At 54.1% G+C, this 21,327-nt stretch overlaps 1 protein-coding gene across 1 annotated transcript in view; it reads right to left on the minus strand.

Annotated features, from left to right (window-relative positions):
• The window catches only part of PIWIL1 (piwi like RNA-mediated gene silencing 1), a 1,334,367-nt gene that overhangs the window by 115,700 nt on the left and 1,197,340 nt on the right, over positions 1-21,327 (minus strand). Inside the window, exon 19 of the mRNA XM_069620111.1 lies at positions 20,628-20,753. Coding sequence (XP_069476212.1) covers positions 20,628-20,753 — 126 coding nt within the window. The remainder of the gene's footprint in view (positions 1-20,627; positions 20,754-21,327) is intronic.

The following is a 21,327-nucleotide window of genomic DNA, read 5'->3' on the forward strand; positions in this document are numbered from 1 at the left end:
GATGCAGGAAGACATCATCCCGAGGAGGGACTTGATGGACCTCACTTTGGCCGCGTCGGCCACCAACATCCGTTGCACCTTGCCCAAGATGGTCCTGGTCCTCTCCTCCGACGGGGAGGCCAGAAGGGACACTGTGTCGAGCCTCGCTCCCAGAAACAGTGCGACTTGCGCGGGCACCAGGTGGGATTTGGCGTAGTTCACGGAGAATCCCAGGTCCGTGAGGAGTTGGACGGTCCTTGCCGTGTGGACCACGGCGAGCTCCCTCGTCTTGGCGCGGATGAGCCAGTCGTCCAGGTAGGGGTAGACGTGGATCCCCTCGCGGCGCAGCTGCGCCGCCACCGGTGCAAGGCACTTGGTGAATACCCTGGGTGCCGACCGTAGTCCGAAGGGAAGGGCTTTGAACTGGTAATGACGCCCTTGGACCACGAATCTGAGGAATTTGCGGTGCCCCTTTAGGATGGGAATGTGGAAGTAGGCATCCTCCAAATCCAATGACGATAGGAAGTCTCCTTCCTCCAGCTGACCCAGGACGTGCTGGAGGGTGACCATCCGGAACTTCTGCGCCTTGATGAACTTGTTCAGACGTCGCAGGTCCAGGATGGGGCGCCATCCTCCCGTCTTCTTCTTCACGAGGAAGTATCTCGAGTAGACTCCGGAGCCCCGAAGCCTCTTTGGGACGAGTTCGATGGCGCCCTTTCTGAGCATCGCCTTTACCTCCAGGAGAAGTTGAGGGACGTGAAGTTCTTTCCTGGCCACGGGGGGGACGCGCGGGCACCTTCTTTGAAACTCGAGCGCGTGGCCCCGGGCCAGGGCGTCCAGCACCCAACGGTCGGTGGAGATGGACTCCCACACGCTGACGAAGCCTGCCAGCCGGCCTCCCACCGGGGTGCTTCGGTGGGGGCCCGACCCCAAGGCCGGTTCAATCCTGCTTGGACGCGGCCTTGCCGCCTTGACCTCCTTGGCGACGACGGCGGGGTCCGCTAGACTTGCCTCGTCCTCTGTAGGCCTCTTGCGACGACGAGCGGGCCGCTTGACGGTAGGAAGCGAAACCGCCGCCGGAACCTTTGGAGGCGCCCTTGCCTCCGCCGCTCCGAAAGGGCGTCCGTCGTTGCAGGACTCCAAGGGCCCGGGCCGTCTCAGTATCCGCCTTGATGGCCTGAAGGGAATCGTCCACTGTCTTCCCAAACAGGTTGTTCCCGTCGAAGGGCATGTCCAGGACTCTGGTCTGGACGTCCTGCCGGAAGTCCGTAGCTTTGAGCCATCCACGACGTCGAAGGCAAACACCGTTGCCCAGCTGGCGGAATCCAGTGTCGGCGATGTCCGTCGCCACGGTGATGGCGTGGTCCGAGGCCACCTCACCTTCCTGCAGGATCTCAAGGGCCTCCGCCCTCTTGTCGTCCGGCAGAAAATCCAGCAGGGGAGCCATCTTGTACCAGAGCTCCCTGTCGTAGCGGGCCACGATAGCCAAGGCGTTGGCCGCTTTAATCGTCGTCGCCGCCGACGAGATGACTCTGCGTCCCATGGTATCCAATTTCTTTCCCTCGCCATCCGGCGGGGAAGTCGACGTGGAGGCCGCACCCCCCCCCGCTTTCTTCCTGGCTGCCGCGGAGACGACGGAGTCCGGGGTAGGCTGCGCCCGGAGGCATAGGGGGGCCGAGTCCGGGACCCGGTACTTTTTCTCGTACCGGTCTCTTCTAGCTGGCGTCGTGGAAGGGTTCTTGAGGAGGGAAAGGCCCTCATCCCAAATGTCGTCCAACAGAGGCACTGCGAGGACCGTCTTCCTCTTGGCCTCGCGCCGCTGATAAAGGAAGCCTTCCTTTTTCTTCTCCTCAGGGCAGAGTTGGAAAAGCTCGGAAGCCCTGGAGATCATGGAGTGGAAAGATCCGATCTCGTCGGGCGGAGAGGCCCTGGTGGGAGGCGACGACGGAAAATCCTCGTCGTATGCCTCGTCGTCCGTACCCGTCGCTGCCGTGTCAGTCCCCGTATCATCCCCTCGGGTGGACGGGGAGGAGGGCTGGAAGGGGCGCGACGGTTGAAAAGGAGGTGGTGGATGGATCCTTCTTTTCTTGGTAGGGGGAACACCAGAAGGTCCCGGTTCTGGATCCCCCGACGGGAGAGGTTCCTCCGTCGGTAACGGTAGCCTCGTCCTTATCTCGGAGCATAAGGACTGTATGGCCAACAAAATGGCCGCCGAGTTGTCTTGCGGCGCTGGCAGAGGGGAATCCGACGGGCGAGCAGGGGCCCCGTCGGTATCCTCGACGATGTCGTCGTCGTCACCTGCGTCGGGGTCCATTCCGACGGGCTGGCCTTCTTCCACGCCTAGGCCGTGGCTTAAGACCTCGATCAGTTCCTCTTCTGAGGTTGAGGCCGACTCTACGACGACGCCCTGCCCCCCCCCTTCTTCTTCCCCACGGAGGGTTTCACGGGGGTCCTATCGATGGGCACAAAGGAAGACTCCCTCCGAGGAGGCAGGGAGATTCTGGGCCCTGAGGTCGCCACCACTGGTGCAGCCACCACAGGCTGAGCCAGGGCCACCGCGACCGTTTCGATAGAGGGCTTGGTCGGATGGATCAAGGCCTTCACCACCTTAGGTGCGCTCACCGCCTTATCCTTGAGGGAGGGGGCACTGCCACGCTCCTCCTCTGCCTTAGAGCTCGACCGGGGCCTCTCCAGGAGCTTCGCCGGGTGCTCGGCCTTCCTCTTACCCGACCCAGAGCGTTGGCTCGTGGTTGATGGTGCCGGGGAGGGTGCGCCCTGCCTGGCGCCCGCAGAGCCCGACCGTTCGGCGCTCCCGGTGCCAGCGGACTCGCGGTGCTTGGCCTTATGTTGGGCCCCCGTCGCCGGGGCGCCCTCAAAGGTCTTAGAAGACCGCTCGGATTTCTTCTCGCCAGACGGGCTCTTACCCTCCAGCCAGTTGGCGAGACGTTGATGGCGGTCCTTCATGGTCCGTTCCGACATGTTGCCGCAAAACGCACAGTCCTTCTCCACGTGCGTCTTGTCCTCATGAAGGCAGTAAAGGCAGAAAGAGTGTTCGTCCTCCTTGAAGACGTTCTGCAGCTGGCATCCAGGGCAGACCCTGAACAGCTTTCCGGGCGTCGAGCTTCCCTTCTCCTGGGCCATCTCCGAGACAGGGCCTGAGAAGCTTCTGGAGTCCTCCGAAGTGTAGCTCGACGAAATCTTCACCCTTGAGGGGCACAGATGAATCCGACACGGGTCCCCGTTGATCGGATGTAGGATCGGTGGAGCTTGAGGCTCTTTTGACCGAAAGAATCGAAGTTTTTTGTAAAAAGCGCGAAAAAATAGCACTAACGCTCGAGAGCAATAGCACGAGGATCCCAACACATGAACGTGCGGTAAAAATCTGAAGATGGCTGCCAGAGGCGGTGCTTAGGTAGAGGGCAGTCATTGGCTGTGGTCAGTATGACGCAGAGACCAGTGATTGGTTATTACTACGAAAGACAGATCAGAAACGAAACTGATACTGGTTTTTTCTTTACCGAGGATTCCCAGCCTGACGACGGGGAATATTCATGAGCATGTGAATCCATGCCAGACCCCATGCTGGAGAAGACGACATTTCCTTTACAGAAAATCTCAAGCGCGCCGGTCTCTATAGCGAAGCGATCGAAAAACGTAACTGAAGCAAGGGGCACGGCTCGAGCTATTTATACCATCGGTGACGTCGACAGAGTCCGTCGAGGGACAATCAACGCCACGACCTTGAGCACAGCGCCCTCTGCCGAGACTTTTTTTATCGAAGCAGCGAAGCTGGTGATAACGACTTATCATAAAATGAGGAATACGTGGGAGGACACAATCCATTCGAAATTTAGTGCTGTTCTGATGGCGTTGTTTTGTCTTACTTGTAGTTTAAGTTCTGTTGGCTAGTCCCTAGATAGAGCGTGTTGCAATAGTCAAGTTTCGACATAAGGGTTCTAGCAAGGGTAGTGCAGTTGGCGGTGGTGAGGAATGGTCGGCAGACAGCGATAAGTTTTCAAGTGTAGGCCGTTGATGAGATTATGGCATTTGTTTGTCTTGTTAAGGATAGTGTCGAGTCTAGGTATATGCCAAGGGTTTTTGTGTCGTTGGATACCTTAATGGTGTTACCGTCAATAATGAACGAGTTGAAAGCTGAGTCTAATTTGTTGAGTCTTGGCTGGGATCCAAGGAGGAGTAGCTCTGTCTTATCGTCCTTAATACATACTCATGTTTTAGTGCTGTAAAATGCAGAATGGGATAAATTATAAGTATACAGTGTGGAGGAAACTACAGGACCCAGGTAAAATGAGCAGGATGAGTGAAATATGGATAAGAATGAATGAAAATTGTTGATAATGTTTTGTTTTCTTTGGGCTGGGCATCAATGTTCATAAAAGTCTGTAGAGCTGCAGTGTGTTTTTGCATAACTAGCAAAACATAGAACAGCATACCCTTACAAAACAGCGGACAACGACCAAAGAAGGTCTTGGAGCATCCCTACTATGGAAGGACGGATTGGGATGAAGCCATGATACAGCACCAGTGAAATCACCACGGCAAGCCAGGACTAGATTAACCCCTGCCTGAAACCACTTTTGCAGGACGTAACGAATGAGGGACGGGAGAAGACCGTTCAGGCAGCAGAGTCCCTTGCGACCAACCTCATTTTGTAAATGTTATCCTTACAAGATCGCCTTTTTGCCTTATTTCCCTAGAGGGGTATATTGATTCTAGTGTGAGTGTAATTAGGGACACCCTTACAAGTGGTTACTCTCCCAATGTGATCCCAGTTCCCCCCGCACTTTGCAGAATGCTCCAGACCACGTCTCCAGGAAAAAGACCCACGCACACCTACAGCGACCGGTCCCCCAAATAAAAAAAAACACGTGTTTCCTCAGTGGTTTTAAAAGGAGCCATTTTAATAGAAATCCTCCCTGCTCTCTGAAGCGTGCGTGGCGCCAGAGAGAAGGACAGGCTGGTATTGTACTGCGTAATGGAGAAAACGCGGGTGAGCACGCACATGTAACTAGACTCTTGTAGCAGACAAGAAGAGGACGTGTGTGTGTGTGACAGTATGTGAGGTGTGAATGGGTGAAGTATGAGGTCAATGACGGGGTGGATAGGACTTTTGGTGATGTGTTAAAGTAAAGATTGTATAGGATTTCAGGGATGTGTTAATGTAGAGATTGCAAAGGAGTTGGGTTATGTATTGAAATTGTCGTATATTTCTGTTTTTCTAATTTTTATAATGGAAAAAGGGAGCCACAGCGTGAAAAGGTAAGCCATAATAGGTTGAGAAGGTAGTGCCACACAGAGTTCTTTTACGACGATAAAAGCAATAATAATAATAATAATAATAATTTTGCACTTATATAGTGCTACGAAACCTCAGGTATCTGAGCACTGCTTATTATTACCCACGGTGTGTGGTGCTCATTTATCGACCTCGGAACGGATGTCAAAGCGAGAGCTCTACTCGCTGTGCCACTTGACCGGCTTATGGGATCCTCAGCATGTAAAAAACCTATCTATGATAAAGTAATAATTAAAAAAAACAGCTTAAAAAGAACATTCAACGACAGAAAAAAAAGTGAATACCGGAGAGACTGCCAAAGAAATCAATAAGTTAAAACAAAGTTACTGTAAAGACTGGAGGGGGGTGTCTGTACTTCTGCTCTCTATATGAGAGGCACAGAGGACCCCAGCCAAGAATCTCTATTGGTAACGTAGTCGACTGGACTCCTGGGCAGAAAACAATACAGAACACAAAAGAAAAAGGACTACAGGACAAGGACAGGGAGGCTCTGTCCCGCCAATGCATTTCCAGCATCACAGATACCATAACTGGCTGCAGCTTCATAAAAAAAATAAAGATAAATGAAGATGTTCATGCAATGTTAGTCACCATCCTAACAAAGAATACTACGGCCACATGGGCCGTATTAATCAACTCGACGCACCAAAAGATGCCTTATTGGTAACTCCAATCTAGTCTTCGGAACGGTAAACTCACTTTACTGAAATGCAATCTCAGGAAGAGGAATCATCCTCGGAAACAAACTACATTGCATCGATCATGAAGTCAGATAAGATTCAAATCTAGAGATAGATATAGAATCCATCGAAGGGATCATTAAAGGTTTGAAGAATTCAAGAGCGGTAAGCCCTGACGGTTTGTCGAACATCGAAGTGAAAAATCCTAAACTATGGGCCACGCTTTTGTATCACCTATATGAAGATATATTGAGAACATCAAAAGTGCCATTATCTTGGAAATCGGCAGTGGTGGTGCCCATTTTTAAAAAGGGGTTAAGATCAAATCCGGATAACTACCGGCCTATTGCCTTATTGGATGTGGTGGGCAACATTTTTGGATCGATATTGCTAAAAGCATTGTCAAAATGGCAAATTACTTCGGGCCATCAAGACCCATGGCAAGTGGGGTTAGTGAAGGGCATTGGCCCCTAATTGAACATCTTTTTGATTGGTTAAAAGTGAGAACGATGCAAAAGAAAGACAGCCAAGTTTTTATGGCATTTATCGAACCTTTCAAAAGCTTTTGACTTCATTAAGAGAAATTTGCTATGGGAAAAGCTTGATCGATGGAAATGCCCAAAGCAAATTCTTATCAGAGATATCCATCATGAAACATCCATCGAGGTCCGATTGGATAGATAGGGAACTCTCACAATTCCAATAAGGGTAGGACTGAAACAAGAATGTAATTGGAAGACTTCAGTATGCTGACGATATAGTGGTAATCGACCAGACTCCAAACGGCTTGCAGCGTCAGCTTGATTTCATTCAGAAGCTTTTGGAGGAAAATAAACTAACAATAAATCCAGCAAAATCAAGGATTATGGTCTTTGGCACAGGAAACAGCATAAGCGGGAAAAATAACTATCCCTGCACACTAAAGGGGCAACGAGTTGACATAGTGAAGGAACAAGTTACTTACCTGTAACTTGTGTTCTCCAGCATGGGACTGGCATGGATTCACATGCTCATGAATATTCCCTGTCGTCAGGCTGGGAATCCTCGGTAAAGAAAAATCAGTATCAGTTTCGTTTCTGATCTGTCTTTCGTAGTAATAACCAATCACTGGTCTCTGCGTCATACTGACCACAGCCAATGACTGCCATCTCCCTAAGCCCCGCCTCTGGCAGCCATCTTCAGATTTGGTAGCACGTGAAGGGCAGTATGACCAAGTGAAGAGCCGCAGAGGGGTAGGCGGGAGGGTTCGCATGTGAATCCATGCCAGACCCATGCTGGAGAACAACAGTTACAGGTAAGGAACAAGTTACTTACCTGTAACTGTTGTTCTCCAGCATGGGTCTGGCATGGATTCACATGCTCATGAATATTCCCCGTCGTCAGGCTGGGAATCCTCGGTAAAGAAAAAACCAGTATCAGTTTCGTTTCTGATCTGTCTTTCGTAGTAATAACCAATCACTGGTCTCTGCGTCATACTGACCACAGCCAATGACTGCCCTCTACCTAAGCACCGCCTCTGGCAGCCATCTTCAGATTTGGAAGCACGTGAAGTGGCAGTATGACCAAGTGAAGAGCCGCAGAGGGGTAGGCGGGAGGGTTCGCATGTGAATCCATGCCAGACCCATGCTGGAGAACAACAGTTACAGGTAAGTAACTTGTTCCTTCTCCAGCATGGGGTCTGGCATGGATTCACATGCTCATGAATAAAGAATACATAGCAGTACACACATGCACAACCACGGGAGGTGGCAAAGGCTCAACATTAAGCATCACATCAACTCAACATTAAGCATCTTACCTCCTCACCAGGCTCACCTCAGGCGAACAGGTTGCGCAGCACTGCTTGGCCGACCCTGGACTCCTCCCTGGAATCCCGGTCGACGCAGTAGAATTTCGTGAAGGTGTGCGTCGACCTCCACGTAGCAGCCCTGCATATGTCCAGCAGGGGCACACCAGATAGGAACGCCGTGGTAGCTGCGATCGCTCTGGTGGAATGGGCTCTCGGACGGCCAGGCAGCGGTCGGTTTGCCAACCGGTGACAGTACATGATACAGCCGGAGAGCCATCTGGAGATGGAAGCCTTCGAGAGAGCCTTCCCCTGATTGACAGGTCCAAAGTTCACAAAGAGTTGTGACGTCTTCCGAAAACCTTTCGTGCGGTCCACGTAGAACTTCAGCGCTCTAGCTACATCCAGCGAGTGCAAAGTCCTCTCAGCCGGCGACGAAGGCGACGGGAAGAACACAGGTAACACCAAGGGTTCGTTGAGATGAAAGTCCGACGGTACCTTGGGCATGAAGGAGGGGTGCGTCCTGAGCACTACCCTCGTGTCGTGGAAAGTCAAGTACGGGGCCTTGCAAGAAAGGGCCTGGATCTCTCCCACTCGTCGTGCGGAGGTGATGGCCACGAGAAAAGCTGTTTTCCACGATAGAAACTTCAACGGGGCCGAGTGCAGAGGCTCGAACGGAGGTCCCATGAGTTTGGTCAGTACCACGTTGAGCTCCCACGCCGGGGCCGGAGCCTTCACCGGCGGGAACGATCTGAACAGTCCCTTCATGAACTCTTTCACCAGACGATGAGACCACAAGGACGTCCGGCCCGTGGTTCTGGTGTATCGGGAGATCGCAGCAAGATGAATCTTGATGGACGCGTGTGCCAGACCAGCTTTGGCCAGCGTCAGCAGGTACGGCAGCACTTGGGGAGCCGTAATCCGTAGAGGGTTAATCTTCTGTGCGTGGCACCAGACAGAGAACCTCTTCCATTTGTGTCCGTAGCATTTAAGAGTCGAGGACGCCCTGGCCTTTGCAAGAACCTCTCTGCAATCGGCCGGTATGTCGTATCCTCCAAACTCTAACGCTGCAGGAGCCAGGCCTGCAAGTTCAGCGACTTCGGGTCGTGGTGGAGGATGGCGCCTCCTTCCCTGGAGAGTAGATCCGCGTCCGCCGGCAGCTTGATTGGCGGGGACGCCGACAAGTCCAGAAGGTCCGGGAACCATATCTGCCTCGGCCACGCAGGTGCGACGAGGATCATCCTGCACCGTGACCTCTTGAGCTGGTTGACGAGCCGGATTAGCAGAGGCAAGGGAGGGAACGCGTAGAGGAACAGGCCCTCCCAGGGGAACGAGAAAGCATCGCCCATGCTCCTCGTCTGGGGAAACCTGCTGGCGAACCTCCGGCACTTGGTGTTCGTCGCCGTCGCGAACAGGTCGATCTGGGGTGTGCCCCACCGTCGGAAGAGGCGATCCACCAGATCCTGCCGTAGTTCCCACTCGTGGCACGAGCGCAGCTCCCTGCTGAGTGAGTCGGCGATGGTGTTTTTTATCCCTGCCAGATGAAACGGCACCAGAAGAATCCCTTGGGCGACGGCCCAATGCCACAGGTCCTGCGCCTCCTTGGACAGCGCTGGGGACCTGGTTCCGCCCTGTTTCCTGATGTAAAACATGGTGGTGGTGTTGTCGGTGAAGATCCTCACCACCTTGCCCTTGAGGGACGGAAGGAAGGACCTGAGGGCCCAAAACACTGCACGGAGCTCCAGGACGTTGATATGCAGGGACTTCTCCGTCGGGAGCCAAAGTCCCCTTGCGTGCAGATTTTCGGTGTGCGCTCCCCACCCTTCTAGGGAGGCATCCGTGGTCACAGTCACCTGGTGGGCTGGGGTCTGGAAGTCCATGCCCGCCGTCAGATGCGCGCGGGTGCCCCACCACCGTATCGCTCGTCGGAAACTCTCGTCGAGCTTGATCCTTTCCTCGAAGCTGCCCGTCGTCTGGATCCAGCGCGCATCCAGGAACTCTTGCAACGGGCGCATCCGGAGCCTGCACATGGGAATGAGGTAGATGCAGGAAGACATCATCCCGAGGAGGGACTTGATGGACCTCACCTTGGCCGCGTCGGCCACCAACATCCGTTGCACCTTGCCCAAGATGGTCCTGGTCCTCTCCTCCGACGGGGAGGCCAGAAGGGACACTGTCGAGCCTCGCTCCCAGAAACAGTGCGACTTGCGCGGGCACCAGGTGGGATTTGGCGTAGTTCACGGAGAATCCCAGGTCCGTGAGGAGTTGGACGGTCCTTGCCGTGTGGACCACGGCGAGCTCCCTCGTCTTGGCGCGGATGAGCCAGTCGTCCAGGTAGGGGTAGACGTGAATCCCCTCGCGGCGCAGCTGCGCCGCCACCGGTGCGAGGCACTTGGTGAAAACCCTGGGTGCCGACCGCAGTCCGAAGGGAAGGGCTTTGAACTGGTAATGACGCCCTTGGACCACGAATCTGAGGAATTTTCGGTGCCCCTTTAGGATGGGAATGTGGAAGTAGGCATCCTCCAAATCCAACGACGATAGGAAGTCTCCTTCCTCCAGCTGACCCAGGACGTGCTGGAGGGTGACCATCCGGAACTTCTGCGCCTTGATGAACTTGTTCAGGCGTCGCAGGTCCAGGATGGGGCGCCATCCTCCCGTCTTCTTCTTCACGAGGAAGTAACGCGAGTAGACTCCGGAGCCCCGAAGCCTCTTTGGGACGAGTTCGATGGCGCCCTTTCTGAGCATCGCCTTTACCTCCAGGAGAAGTTGAGGGACGTGAAGTTCTTTCCTGGCCACGGGGGGGACGCGCGGGCACCTTCTTTGAAACTCGAGCGCGTGGCCCCGGGCCAGGGCGTCCAGCACCCAACGGTCGGTGGAGATGGACTCCCACACGCTGACGAAGCCCGCCAGCCGGCCTCCCACCGGGGTGCTTCGGTGGGGGCCCGACCCCACGGCCGGTTCAATCCTGCTTGGACGCGGCCTTGCCGCCTTGGCCTCCTTGGCGACGACGGCGGGGGCCGCCAGACTTGCCTCGTCCTCTGTAGGCCTCTTGCGACGACGAGCGGGCCGCTTGACGGTAGGAAGCGAAACCGCCGCCGGAACCTTTGGAGGCGCCCTTGCCTCCGCCGCTCCGAAAGGGCGTCCGCCGTTGCTGCAGTACTCCAAGGGCCCGGGCCGTCTCAGTATCCGCCTTGATGGCCTGAAGGGAATCGTCCACTGTCTTCCCAAACAGGTTGTTCCCGTCGAAGGGCATGTCCAGGACCCTGGTCTGGACGTCCTGCCGAAAGTCCGTAGCCTTGAGCCATCCGCGACGTCGAAGGCAAACGCCGTTGCCCATCTGGCGGAACCCAGTGTCGGCGATGTCCGTCGCCACGGTGATGGCGTGGTCCGAGGCCACCTCACCTTCCTGCAGGATCTCAAGGGCCTCCGCCCTCTTGTCGTCCGGCAGAAAATCCAGCAGGGGAGCTATCTTGTACCAGAGTTCCCTGTCGTAGCGGGCCACGATAGCCAAGGCGTTGGCCGCTTTAATCGTCGTCGCCGCCGACGTGATGACTCTGCGTCCCATGGCATCCAATTTCTTTCCCTCGCCGTCCGGCGGGGAAGTCGACGTGGAGGCCGCACCCCCCCCCGCTTTCTTCCTGGCTGCCGCGGAGACGACGGAGTCCGGGGTAGGCTGCGCCCGGAGGCATAGGGGGGCCGAGTCCGGGACCCGGTACTTTTTCTCGTACCGGTCTCTTTTCGCTGGCGTCGTGGAAGGGTTCTTGAGGAGGGAAAGGCCCTCATCCCAAATGTCGTCCAACAGAGGCACTGCGAGGACCGTCTTCCTCTTGGTCTCGCGCCGTTGGTAAAGGAAGCCTTCCTTTTTCTTCTCCTCAGGGCAGAGTTGGAAAAGCTCGGATGCCCTGGCGATCATTGAGTGGAACGATCCAATCTCGTCGGGCGGAGAAGCCCTGGTGGGAGGCGACGACGGAAAATCCTCGTCGTATGCCTCGTCGTCCGTACCCGTCGCTGCCGTGTCAGTCCCCGTATCATCCCCTCGGGTGGACGGGGAGGAGGGCTGGACGGGGCGCGACGGTTGAAAAGGAGGCGGTGGATGGATCCTTCTTTTCTTGGTAGGGGGAACACCAGAAGGTCCCGGTTCTGGGTCCCCCGACGGGAGAGGTTCCTCCGTCGGTAACGGTAGTCTCGTCCTTATCTCGGAGCATAAGGACTGTATAGCCAACAAAATGGCCGCTGAGTTGTCTTGCGGCGCTGGCAGAGGGGAATCCGACGGGCGAGCAGGGGCCCCGTCGGTATCCTCGACGATGTCGTCGTCGTCACCTGCGTCGGGGCCCATTCCGACGGGCTGGTCTTGTTCCACGCCTAGGCCGTGGCTTAAGACCTCGATCAGTTCCTCTTCTGAGGTTGAGGCCGAATCTACGACGACGCCCTGCCCCCCCTTCTTCCCCACGGAGGGTTTCACGGGGGTCCTATCGATGGGCACGAAAGAAGACTCCCTCCGAGGAGGCAGGGAGATTCTGGGCCCCGAGGCCGCCACCACTGGTGCAGCCTCCACAGGCTGGGCCAGGGCCGCCGCGACCGTTTCGATAGAGGGCTTGGTCGAATGGATCAAGGCCTTCACCACCTTAGGTGCGCTCACCGCCTTATCCTTGAGGGAGGGGGCACTGCCACGCTCCTCCTCTGCCTTAGAGCTCGACCGGGGTCTCTCCAGGAGCTTCGCCGGGTGCTCGGCCTTCCTCTTACCCGACCCAGAGCGTTGGCTCGTGGTTGATGGCGCCGGGGAGGGTGCGCCCTGCCTGGCGCCCGTAGAGCCCGACCGTTCGGCGCTCCCGGTGCCAGCGGACTCGCGGTGCTTGGCCTTATGTTGGGCCCCCGTCGCCGGGGCGCCCTCAAAGGTCTTAGAAGACCGCTCAGATTTCTTCTTCTTCTCGCCAGACGGGCTCTTACCCTCCAGCCAGCTGGCGAGACGTTGATGGCGGTCCTTCATGGTCCGTTCCGACATGTTGCCGCAAAACGCACAGTCCTTCTCCACGTGCGTCTTGTCCCCATGAAGGCAGTAAAGGCAGAAAGAGTGTTCGTCCTCCTTGAAGACGTTCTGCAGCTGGCATCCAGGGCAGGCCCTGAACAGCTTTCCGGGCGTCGAGCTTCCCTTCTCCTGGGCCATCTCCGAGACCGGGCCTGAGAAGCTTCTGGAGTCCTCCGAAGTGTAGCTCGACGAAATCTTCACCCTTGAGGGGCACAGATGAATCCGACACGGGTCCCCGTTGATCGGATGTAGGATCGGTGGAGCTTGAGGCTCTTTTGACCGAAAGAATCGAAGTTTTGTGAAAAAGCGCGAAAAAATAGCACTAACGCTCGAGAGCAATAGCACGAGGATCCCAACACATGAACGTGCGGTAAAAATCTGAAGATGGCTGCCAGAGGCGGTGCTTAGGTAGAGGGCAGTCATTGGCTGTGGTCAGTATGACGCAGAGACCAGTGATTGGTTATTACTACGAAAGACAGATCAGAAACGAAACTGATACTGGTTTTTTCTTTACCGAGGATTCCCAGCCTGACGACGGGGAATATTCATGAGCATGTGAATCCATGCCAGACCCCATGCTGGAGAAGTAACTTGTTCCTTCTCCAGCATGGGGTCTGGCATGGATTCACATGCTCATGAATAAAAATACATAGCAGTACACACATGCACAACCACGGGAGGTGGCAAAGGCTCAACATTAAGCATTACATCCAAAACTCAACATTAAGCAATTCTTACCTCCTCACCAGGCTCACCTTAGGCGAACAGGTTGCGCAGCACTGCTTGGCCGACCCTGGACTCCTCCCTGGAATCCTGATCGACGCAGTAGAATTTCGTGAAGGTGTGCGTCGACCTCCACGTAGCAGCCCTGCAGATGTCCAGCAAGGGCACACCAGATAGGAACGCCATGGTAGCTGCGATCGCTCTGGTGGAATGGGCTCTCGAACGGCCAGGCAGCGGTCGGTTTGCCAACCGATGACAGTACATGATACAGCCGGAGATCCATCTGGAAATGGAAGACTTCGAGAGCCTTCCCCTGATTGACAGGTCCAAAGTTCACAAAAAGTTGTGACGTCTTCCGAAAACTCGGTCCACGTAGAACTTCAGCGCTCTAGCCACATCCAGCGAGTGCAAAGTCCTTTCAGCCGGCGACAAAGGCGACGGGAAGAAAACAGGCAACACCAAGGGTTCGTTGAGGTGGAAGTCCGACGGCACCTTGGGCATGAAGAAAGGGTGCGTCCTGAGCACTACCCTCGTGTCGTGAAAAGTCAAGTACGGGGGCTTGCATCAAAGGGCCTGGATCTCTCCCACCCGTCGTGCAGAGGTGATGACCACAAGAAACGCTGTTTTCCACGACAAGAACGTCAACGGAGCTGAGTGCAGAGGCTCGAACGGAGGTCCCATGAGCTTGGTCAGCACCACGTTGAGCTCCCACGCCGGGGCCTTCACCGGCGGGAACGATCTGAACAGTCCCTTCATGAATTCTTTCACCAGACGATGAGACCACAAAGACGTCCGTCCCGTGGTTCTGGTGTATCGGGAGATCGCAGCAAAATGAATCTTGATGGAAGCGTGCGCCAGTCCAGCCTTGGCCAGCGTCGGCAGGTACGGCAGTACTTTAGGAGCCGTAATCCGTAGAGGGTTAATCTTCTGTGCGTGGCACCAGACAGAGAACCTCTTCCATTTGTGTCCGTAGCATTTAAGAGTTGAGGACGCCCTGGCCTTTGCAAGAACCTCTCTGCAGTCGGCGGGTATGTCGTAACCTCCAAACTCTAACGCTGCAGGAGCCAGGCCTGCAAGTTCAGCGACTTCGGGTCGTGATGGAGGATGGCGCCTCCTTCCCTGGAGAGAAGATCCGCGTCCACTGGCAGCTTGATTGACGGGGACGCTGACAAGTCCAGAAGGTCCGGGAACCATATCTGCCTCGGCCGCGCAGGTGCGACGAGGGTCATCTTGCAACGTGACCTCTTGAGCTGGTTGATGAGCCGGATCAGCAGCGGCAGTGGAGGGAACGGCTATAGGAACAGGCCCTCCCAGGGGAACGAGAAAGCATCGCCCATGCTCCTCGGCTGGGGAAACCTGCTGGCGAACCTCCGGCACTTGGAGTTCGTCCCCGTCGCGAACAGATCGATCTGGGGTGTGCCCCACTGTCGGAAGAGGCGGTCCACTAGATCCTGTCGTAGTTCCCACTCGTGGCATGAGCGCAGCTCTCTGCTGAGCGAGTCGGCCAAGGTGTTTTTTATTCCTGCCAGATGAAACGGCACCAGAAACATCTCTTGGGCGACGGCCCAATGCCACAGATCCTGCGCCTCCTTGGACAGGGCTGGGGATCTGGTACCGCCCTGCTTCCTGATGTAGAACATGGTGGTGGTGTTGTCGGTGAAGATCCACACCACCTTGCCCTTGAGGGACGGAAGAAAGGACCTGTGGGCCCAAAACGCGGCAGAGTTCCAGGACGTTGATATGGAGGGACTTCTCCGTCGGCAGCCAAAGGCCCCTCGCGTGCAGATTTTCGGTGTGCGCTCCCCACCCTTCCAGGGAGGCATCCGTGGTCACTGTCTTCTGGTGGCCCGGGGTCTGGAAGTCCATGCCCGTCAGATGTGCGCGAGTGCCCCACCACCGGATCGCTCGTCGGAAGCTCTCATCGAGTGTGATCCTGTCCTCGAAGCTGCCCGTCGTCTGGATCCAGCGAGCGTCCAGGAACTCCAGCTGACCCAGGACGTGCTGCAGGGTGACCATCCGGAACTTCTGTGCCTTGATGAATTTGTTCAGTCGTCGTATGTCCAGGATGGGTCGCCATTCTCCTGTCTTCTTCATAAGGAAGTATCTTGAGTAAACTCCGGAGCCCCGAAGCCTCTTTGGGACAAGCTCGATGGTGCCTTTCTTGAGCATCGCCTTTACCTCCAAGAGAAGTTGAAGGGACGTGATGTTCCTTCCTGGCCACAGGGGGGATGGAGGGGGGCGGGACGACGTGCGGGCACTTCTTTAGAAACTCGAGCGCGTGACCCTGGCCCAGGGCGTCCAGCACCCAACTGTCGGTGGAGATGGACTCCCACACGCTGACGAAGTTCGCCAGCCGGCCTCCCACCGGGATGCTTCGGTGGGGGCCCGACCCCACGGCCGGTTCAGTCCTGCTTCGACGAAGCTTTGCCGCCTTGTCCTCCCTGGCGACGATGGCGGGGTCCGCCCGACTTGCCTTGTCCCCTGTAAGCTTCCTGTGACGACGAACGGGCTGCTTGACGGTAGGCAGAATATCCGCCGCCGGAACCTTTGGAGGCACCCTGCTTGCCTCCGGCGCTCCGAAAGGGCGGCCGTCGTTGCTGGAGAACACCAAGAGCCCGGGCCGTCTCCGTGTCCGTCTTGATGGCTTGTAGGGAATCGTCCAGTGTTTTCCCAAACAGGTTGCTCCCGTCGAATGGCATGTCCAAAACTCTGGTCTGCACGTCCTGCCGGAAGTCTGTTGCCTTGAGCCATCCACGCCGTCTAAGGCACACGCCGTTGCCCAACTGGCGAAAACCAGTGTCAGCGATGTCCGTCGCTATCGTAATGGCGTGGTCCGACGCCACTTCTCCTTCCTGAAAGATCTCTAGGGCCTCTGCTCTCTTGTCATCCGGTAGGAAGTCCAGCAGGGGGCGATCTTGTACCACAACTCCCTGTCGTAGCGGGCTACGATGGCTAAGGTGTTTGCAGCCTTAATCGTCGTTGCTGCCGATGAGATGACTCTGCGTCCCATCGGGTCCAATTTCTTTCCCTCGCCGTAGAGGCCGAAGCCCCCCCCCCGCTTTCTTCCTGGCCGCCGCGGAGACGACAGAGTCTGGGGTCGGCTGTGCCCGAAGGCACAAGGGGGCCGCGTCCGGGATCCGGTACTACTTCTCGTACCGATCCCTTCTAGCAGGCGTTGTAGATGGGTTCTTGAGGAGGGTGAGACCCTCATCCCAGATATCGTCCAGTAGAGGTACAGCGAGGACCGTCTTCCTCTTGGTCTCGCGCCGTTGATAAAGGAAACCTTCCTTCTCTTCCGGGCAGAGCTGGAAAAGCTCGGATGCCCTGGCGATCATGGCATGAAACGATCCAATCTCGTCGGGCGGGGAGGCCCGGGGAGGAGGTGACGACGGAAGATCCTCGTCGTCTGTACCCGTCGCGGCCGTGTCCGTCCCCGTATCATCCCCACGGGTCATGGACGGGGAGGAGGGCTGAGCCGGGCGCGATGGTTGAATAGGAGGTGGAGGATGAATCTTCCTTCTCTTAGGAGGGGGGCTCCCAGAAGGGCCTGGCTCCGGGTCCCCCGTCGGGAGAGGTTCCTCCGTTGGTGGTAACGGCAATCTCGTCCTTATCTCCGAGCATAAGGACTGTATAGCCAACAAAATGGCCGCCGAGTTGTCTTGCGGCACTGGCTGAGGGGAGTCCGACGGGCTGTCAGGAGCCTCGTCGGCACCCTCGACATTCTCGTCGTCTCCTACGTCAGGATCCCTCCCGACGGGCTGGTCTTCTTCCACGCCAATGCCGTGGCTTAAGACTTCGATCAGCTCCTCTTCAGAGGTTGAGGCCGAATCCACGACGACCTCCTGTCCCCCCTTTTTCTTCTCTGTGGGAGTCACGGGGGTCCTGTCGATGGGCTTCAAAGAGGACTCCCTCCGCTGTGGCAGGGAGACTCTGAGCCTCGAAGTCGCCTCCACTGGTGTAGCCTCCACAGGCTGAGCCAGGGCCGCCGCGACTGTCTCGATAGAGGCCTTGGCAGGGTGGATCAAGGCTTTCACCACCCTAGGTGCGCTTACCGCCTTCTCCTTGGGGGAGGGTCACCGCCTCACTCCCCCCTCCAATGGGGCCTTTGAGCTCGACCGGGGTCTCTCCAGGAGCTTTGCCGGGTGCTCGGCCTTCCTCTTACCCGAGCCAGAGCGTTGGCTCGTGGTTGATGGCGCCTGATGGCGCCGGGGAGGATGCGCCCTGCCTGGCAGCCGTAGAGCCCGACCGTTCGGCGCTCCCAGTGCCAGCGGACTCGCAGTGTTTGGCCTTCTGTTGGACCCCCGTTGCCGGGGCGCTCTCAAACGTCTTAGAAGACCGCTCAGACTTCTTCTTCTTCTCGCCCGACAGGCTTTTACCTTCCAGCCAGTTGCCGAGACGCAGATGGCGGTCCTTCATGGTCCGCTCGGACATAATGCCTCAAAACGCACAGTCCTTCTCCACGTGCGTCTTGTCCTCATGCAGGCAGTAGAGGCAAAGGGAGTGTTCGTCCTCCTTAAAAGACATCCTGAAGCTGGCATCCAGGGCAGACCCTGAACAGCTTTCCGGGCGTCGAGCTTCTCTTCTCCTGGGCCATGATCGAGATGGGCCTGAGAAACTTCTGGAGTCCTCCAAAAGTGTGGCACGACGAAATCTTCACCCTTGAGGGGCGTAGAGGAATCCGACACGGGTCCCCGTTGATTGGATAAAGAAACGGTGGAGCTTGAGGCTCTTTTGACCGAAAAAAGAGAATTTTCCTATGAAAAAGCGTGAAAACGCACTACAGCTCGAGAGCAATAGCACGAGGATCCCAACACATGACCGTGCGGTAAAAATCTGAAGATGGGTGCCAGAGGCGGGGCTTAGGGAGATGGCAGTCATTGGCTGTGGTCAGTATGACGCAGAGATCAGTGATTGGTTACTACTCCGAAAGACAGATCAGAAACGAAACTGATACTGATTTTTCTTTACCGAGGATTCCCAGCCTGACGGGGAATATTCATGAGCATGTGAATCCATGCCAGACCCCATGCTGGAGAATGAACTCACTTACTTGGGCGTCTGCATTAATAAAAGCCGATGCGAGACACTGAGAATGGAGTCATTGCGGAAAAAGGCCAAAAATTTTGCTCGCCCGTTGGTACAATTTTTCAGATTGAATGTTACACCCATTTTGACATATGGGGCAGAGACATTCATGCTGCCGGAGGAAATCTGGCTTCAGCAAGAAAGGTCTCTTCTGGAGAATTGTTCTGGTTCTGCCAAAGAATACTCCCATGGCCATTATTAGAAGAGAGTAAGCATTAACTTCTCTTAAACCGATAGCTTTATGGAAATCTTTTTCCTTTAACCGAAAATGTAAAGGAATCACCGAATGGAGGCTTTGCAACATTGAAACTGGCTTTGCACAACTCTAGTGAGAAGCATTTGAAAGAATGGGGGAGCATCTGTCAGACGTCTCTAATGAATATGAATGAAACACCAGACTCTCTACTTCGGACCCTGATTGGATCAAATATAAGTTGTATAGAGTTTATTGGAAAGATATGCAAGAATCTCTATACAAATACAAACACTATGAAGGGTTTTGGTTCTTGCCCCGCAAACTAAATGTCTTGCCACGATATATAAACATGTTTCCGAATCCATTTTTAAGGCTACAATATCTACATTTACACCTGAACCTATTCCCATCTAATCTGCGGCTAAGTGAGAGGAAAGAAGCAAATTTCATTCCTTTATGTAGATTATGCCGCCAGGAAAATGTTATTGAATCCATTCAACAACTGCTTTTGAGCTGTCCTGAGTTATCGGCTGAAAGAGAACTGGAAATGGGAGAAATCCTGAGGCAATATCGCTGTAGGTCTACGGAGGACTGGTGGCGGATAATTGAGGGGGGAAAAAAACCATCTCCCATTAGCTGTGGCTTAACTTTTACTTCTAATTCAGGCAAGACGTGAAGAAACTTTCCAAAAAGCCAACCAGAGTACTTGAGCTTATAATAATTGTCTTGTACCCAAGGATCTGATCTGGCTTAGACCATGTGATTTTAACTTGGTCTTAATTTTTATCTCTTTTTTTTCTCATTTGATCTCCTCATGATAGTTGTTTTTTTACTCCTACTTTCTCTTTTCACTGTTACTCTTTTTTTTTGTCCGATTTATTTTATGAAAGGAATGAATTTGTTAACTTTAGCGAACGGTTTTCTTAATTGTAAACCATAAAAATGCCAAATAATAAAAAAAATCATAACTCATTGTGCGCTGCTAATAAGTTGCTAAAAAAAGACTGGCTCCTGTGCGCTCTAGTTGCAGATGTGTGGTTACCCCTTTGGGGAAGGATAGTCGCACATGGAAGGCCAGTACGCCGGATATTAGGGATGCCAAATTAAGAGGGCTCATTATGGATCGCAAAAATGTTATTTTACCTAATGTGAACAAACCTTTAAGAAATAAGGTCTTGTGTTGGTTGCAAGCGAGAGTTGATCAAGGTTGCATTAGATTACAAGATCAAATGTTCCTGTGAAAGAAGCAAATTAAGGACTGGTGCACTGGGAATAACACTGATTATATTGTCGAAGACTATTTCCAGAGCGACCTTCCTCTGTTCCTGAACTGTAGCAAGATCTTGAGGAACTGCACACTTGGCACTATTGGGAGAATTGATTTAGATGAACTGCATTACAGTCTATTCGGTAACTTGGATTTACTGAACTGTTTCGGTATTTGCAAATCTATAGCCTGGAATCCTTCCAGTGCTCCTTTTGGATGCTCGATTTTCTCTAATCTGATTTGTTGTTTTTGTATTTCTTTTATGTCATAGCGGTCCCACGCCTATGGGCTTTTATCGCTTCACAAATGAAAAATACATTTCCAAATGAAACCTTTGAAATGACAGCATTCATTAAATCAGGGCAAAACAATACACATATATTCTGGTTGTGAAAATTGAGGGAATAAAATCACCCACTAAATATATAATGTACAAAAAAGAAATTGTAAGCCCAGCCTTCTGGCATCGAATGCCAAACCTTTGTTTACCAGATACATATTCAAAACCTTTAAAATCTCTGACAATCTGCAAGTAGCTTGAATTAAATTCATCACATAAAATTAAACTCACCACTCTGGTCTTGTGACTTCCACATCAATAATTGTCCCTGGAGGAGGATTCTGAAGTCTGCCTCCAGCATGGGCAAAGAATCGGGCATTCACTCTCTTCTTGACAACAATCACTGTGAGTTTAGGGCTTTAAAAAGTTTTTAAAGTATGAATATTTTAGGCATTGCACATTTAGGGATTAACAAGTGCAGATTGGTTATTCACTCTAAGGATATAAGATTAAAAGGCAAAAATTACCTACCGGTAATGTTCTTTCAATTGATTTTCCTCCCTATATATCACCCCAGCTTAATAGATAGCCCCAAAAGCCACCTGTTAGCGGCTCAACGACACCTCCCTCAACTCCCATACTCCACAGGTCTCCTGCTCAGCCCTGGACATTATGCCAGCCGGACCGTGTCCCCTGTCGAGATGGGAGGACAGTTTGAAATTTAAACATTTTGCAAACTGACATTGAAAGTAGAAAACTAGTCAGGAAGGGCTAAAAGTAAAACAAGGGAGCTTAAGATACATTTATGAAGAAGCTGCAAACTGGAACACACAATCCAGAAGTAGCCAGAGCCCAGATCGTTGAAGCCAGGTGGAAGCAGACTTTGGAGGACCGAGCTCATGCCACAATACTTGACTGCCTATGTAATGGAAAGCAAACAAATAATGTAATGCATAGCTCATGTTCTATGGACCCATATGCCAATTTCCCC

The sequence above is a fragment of the Ambystoma mexicanum genome, chromosome 10 (assembly GCF_040938575.1).
Source record: "Ambystoma mexicanum isolate Mex_15411 chromosome 10, UKY_AmexF1_1, whole genome shotgun sequence".
NCBI lineage: Eukaryota > Metazoa > Chordata > Amphibia > Caudata > Ambystomatidae > Ambystoma > Ambystoma mexicanum.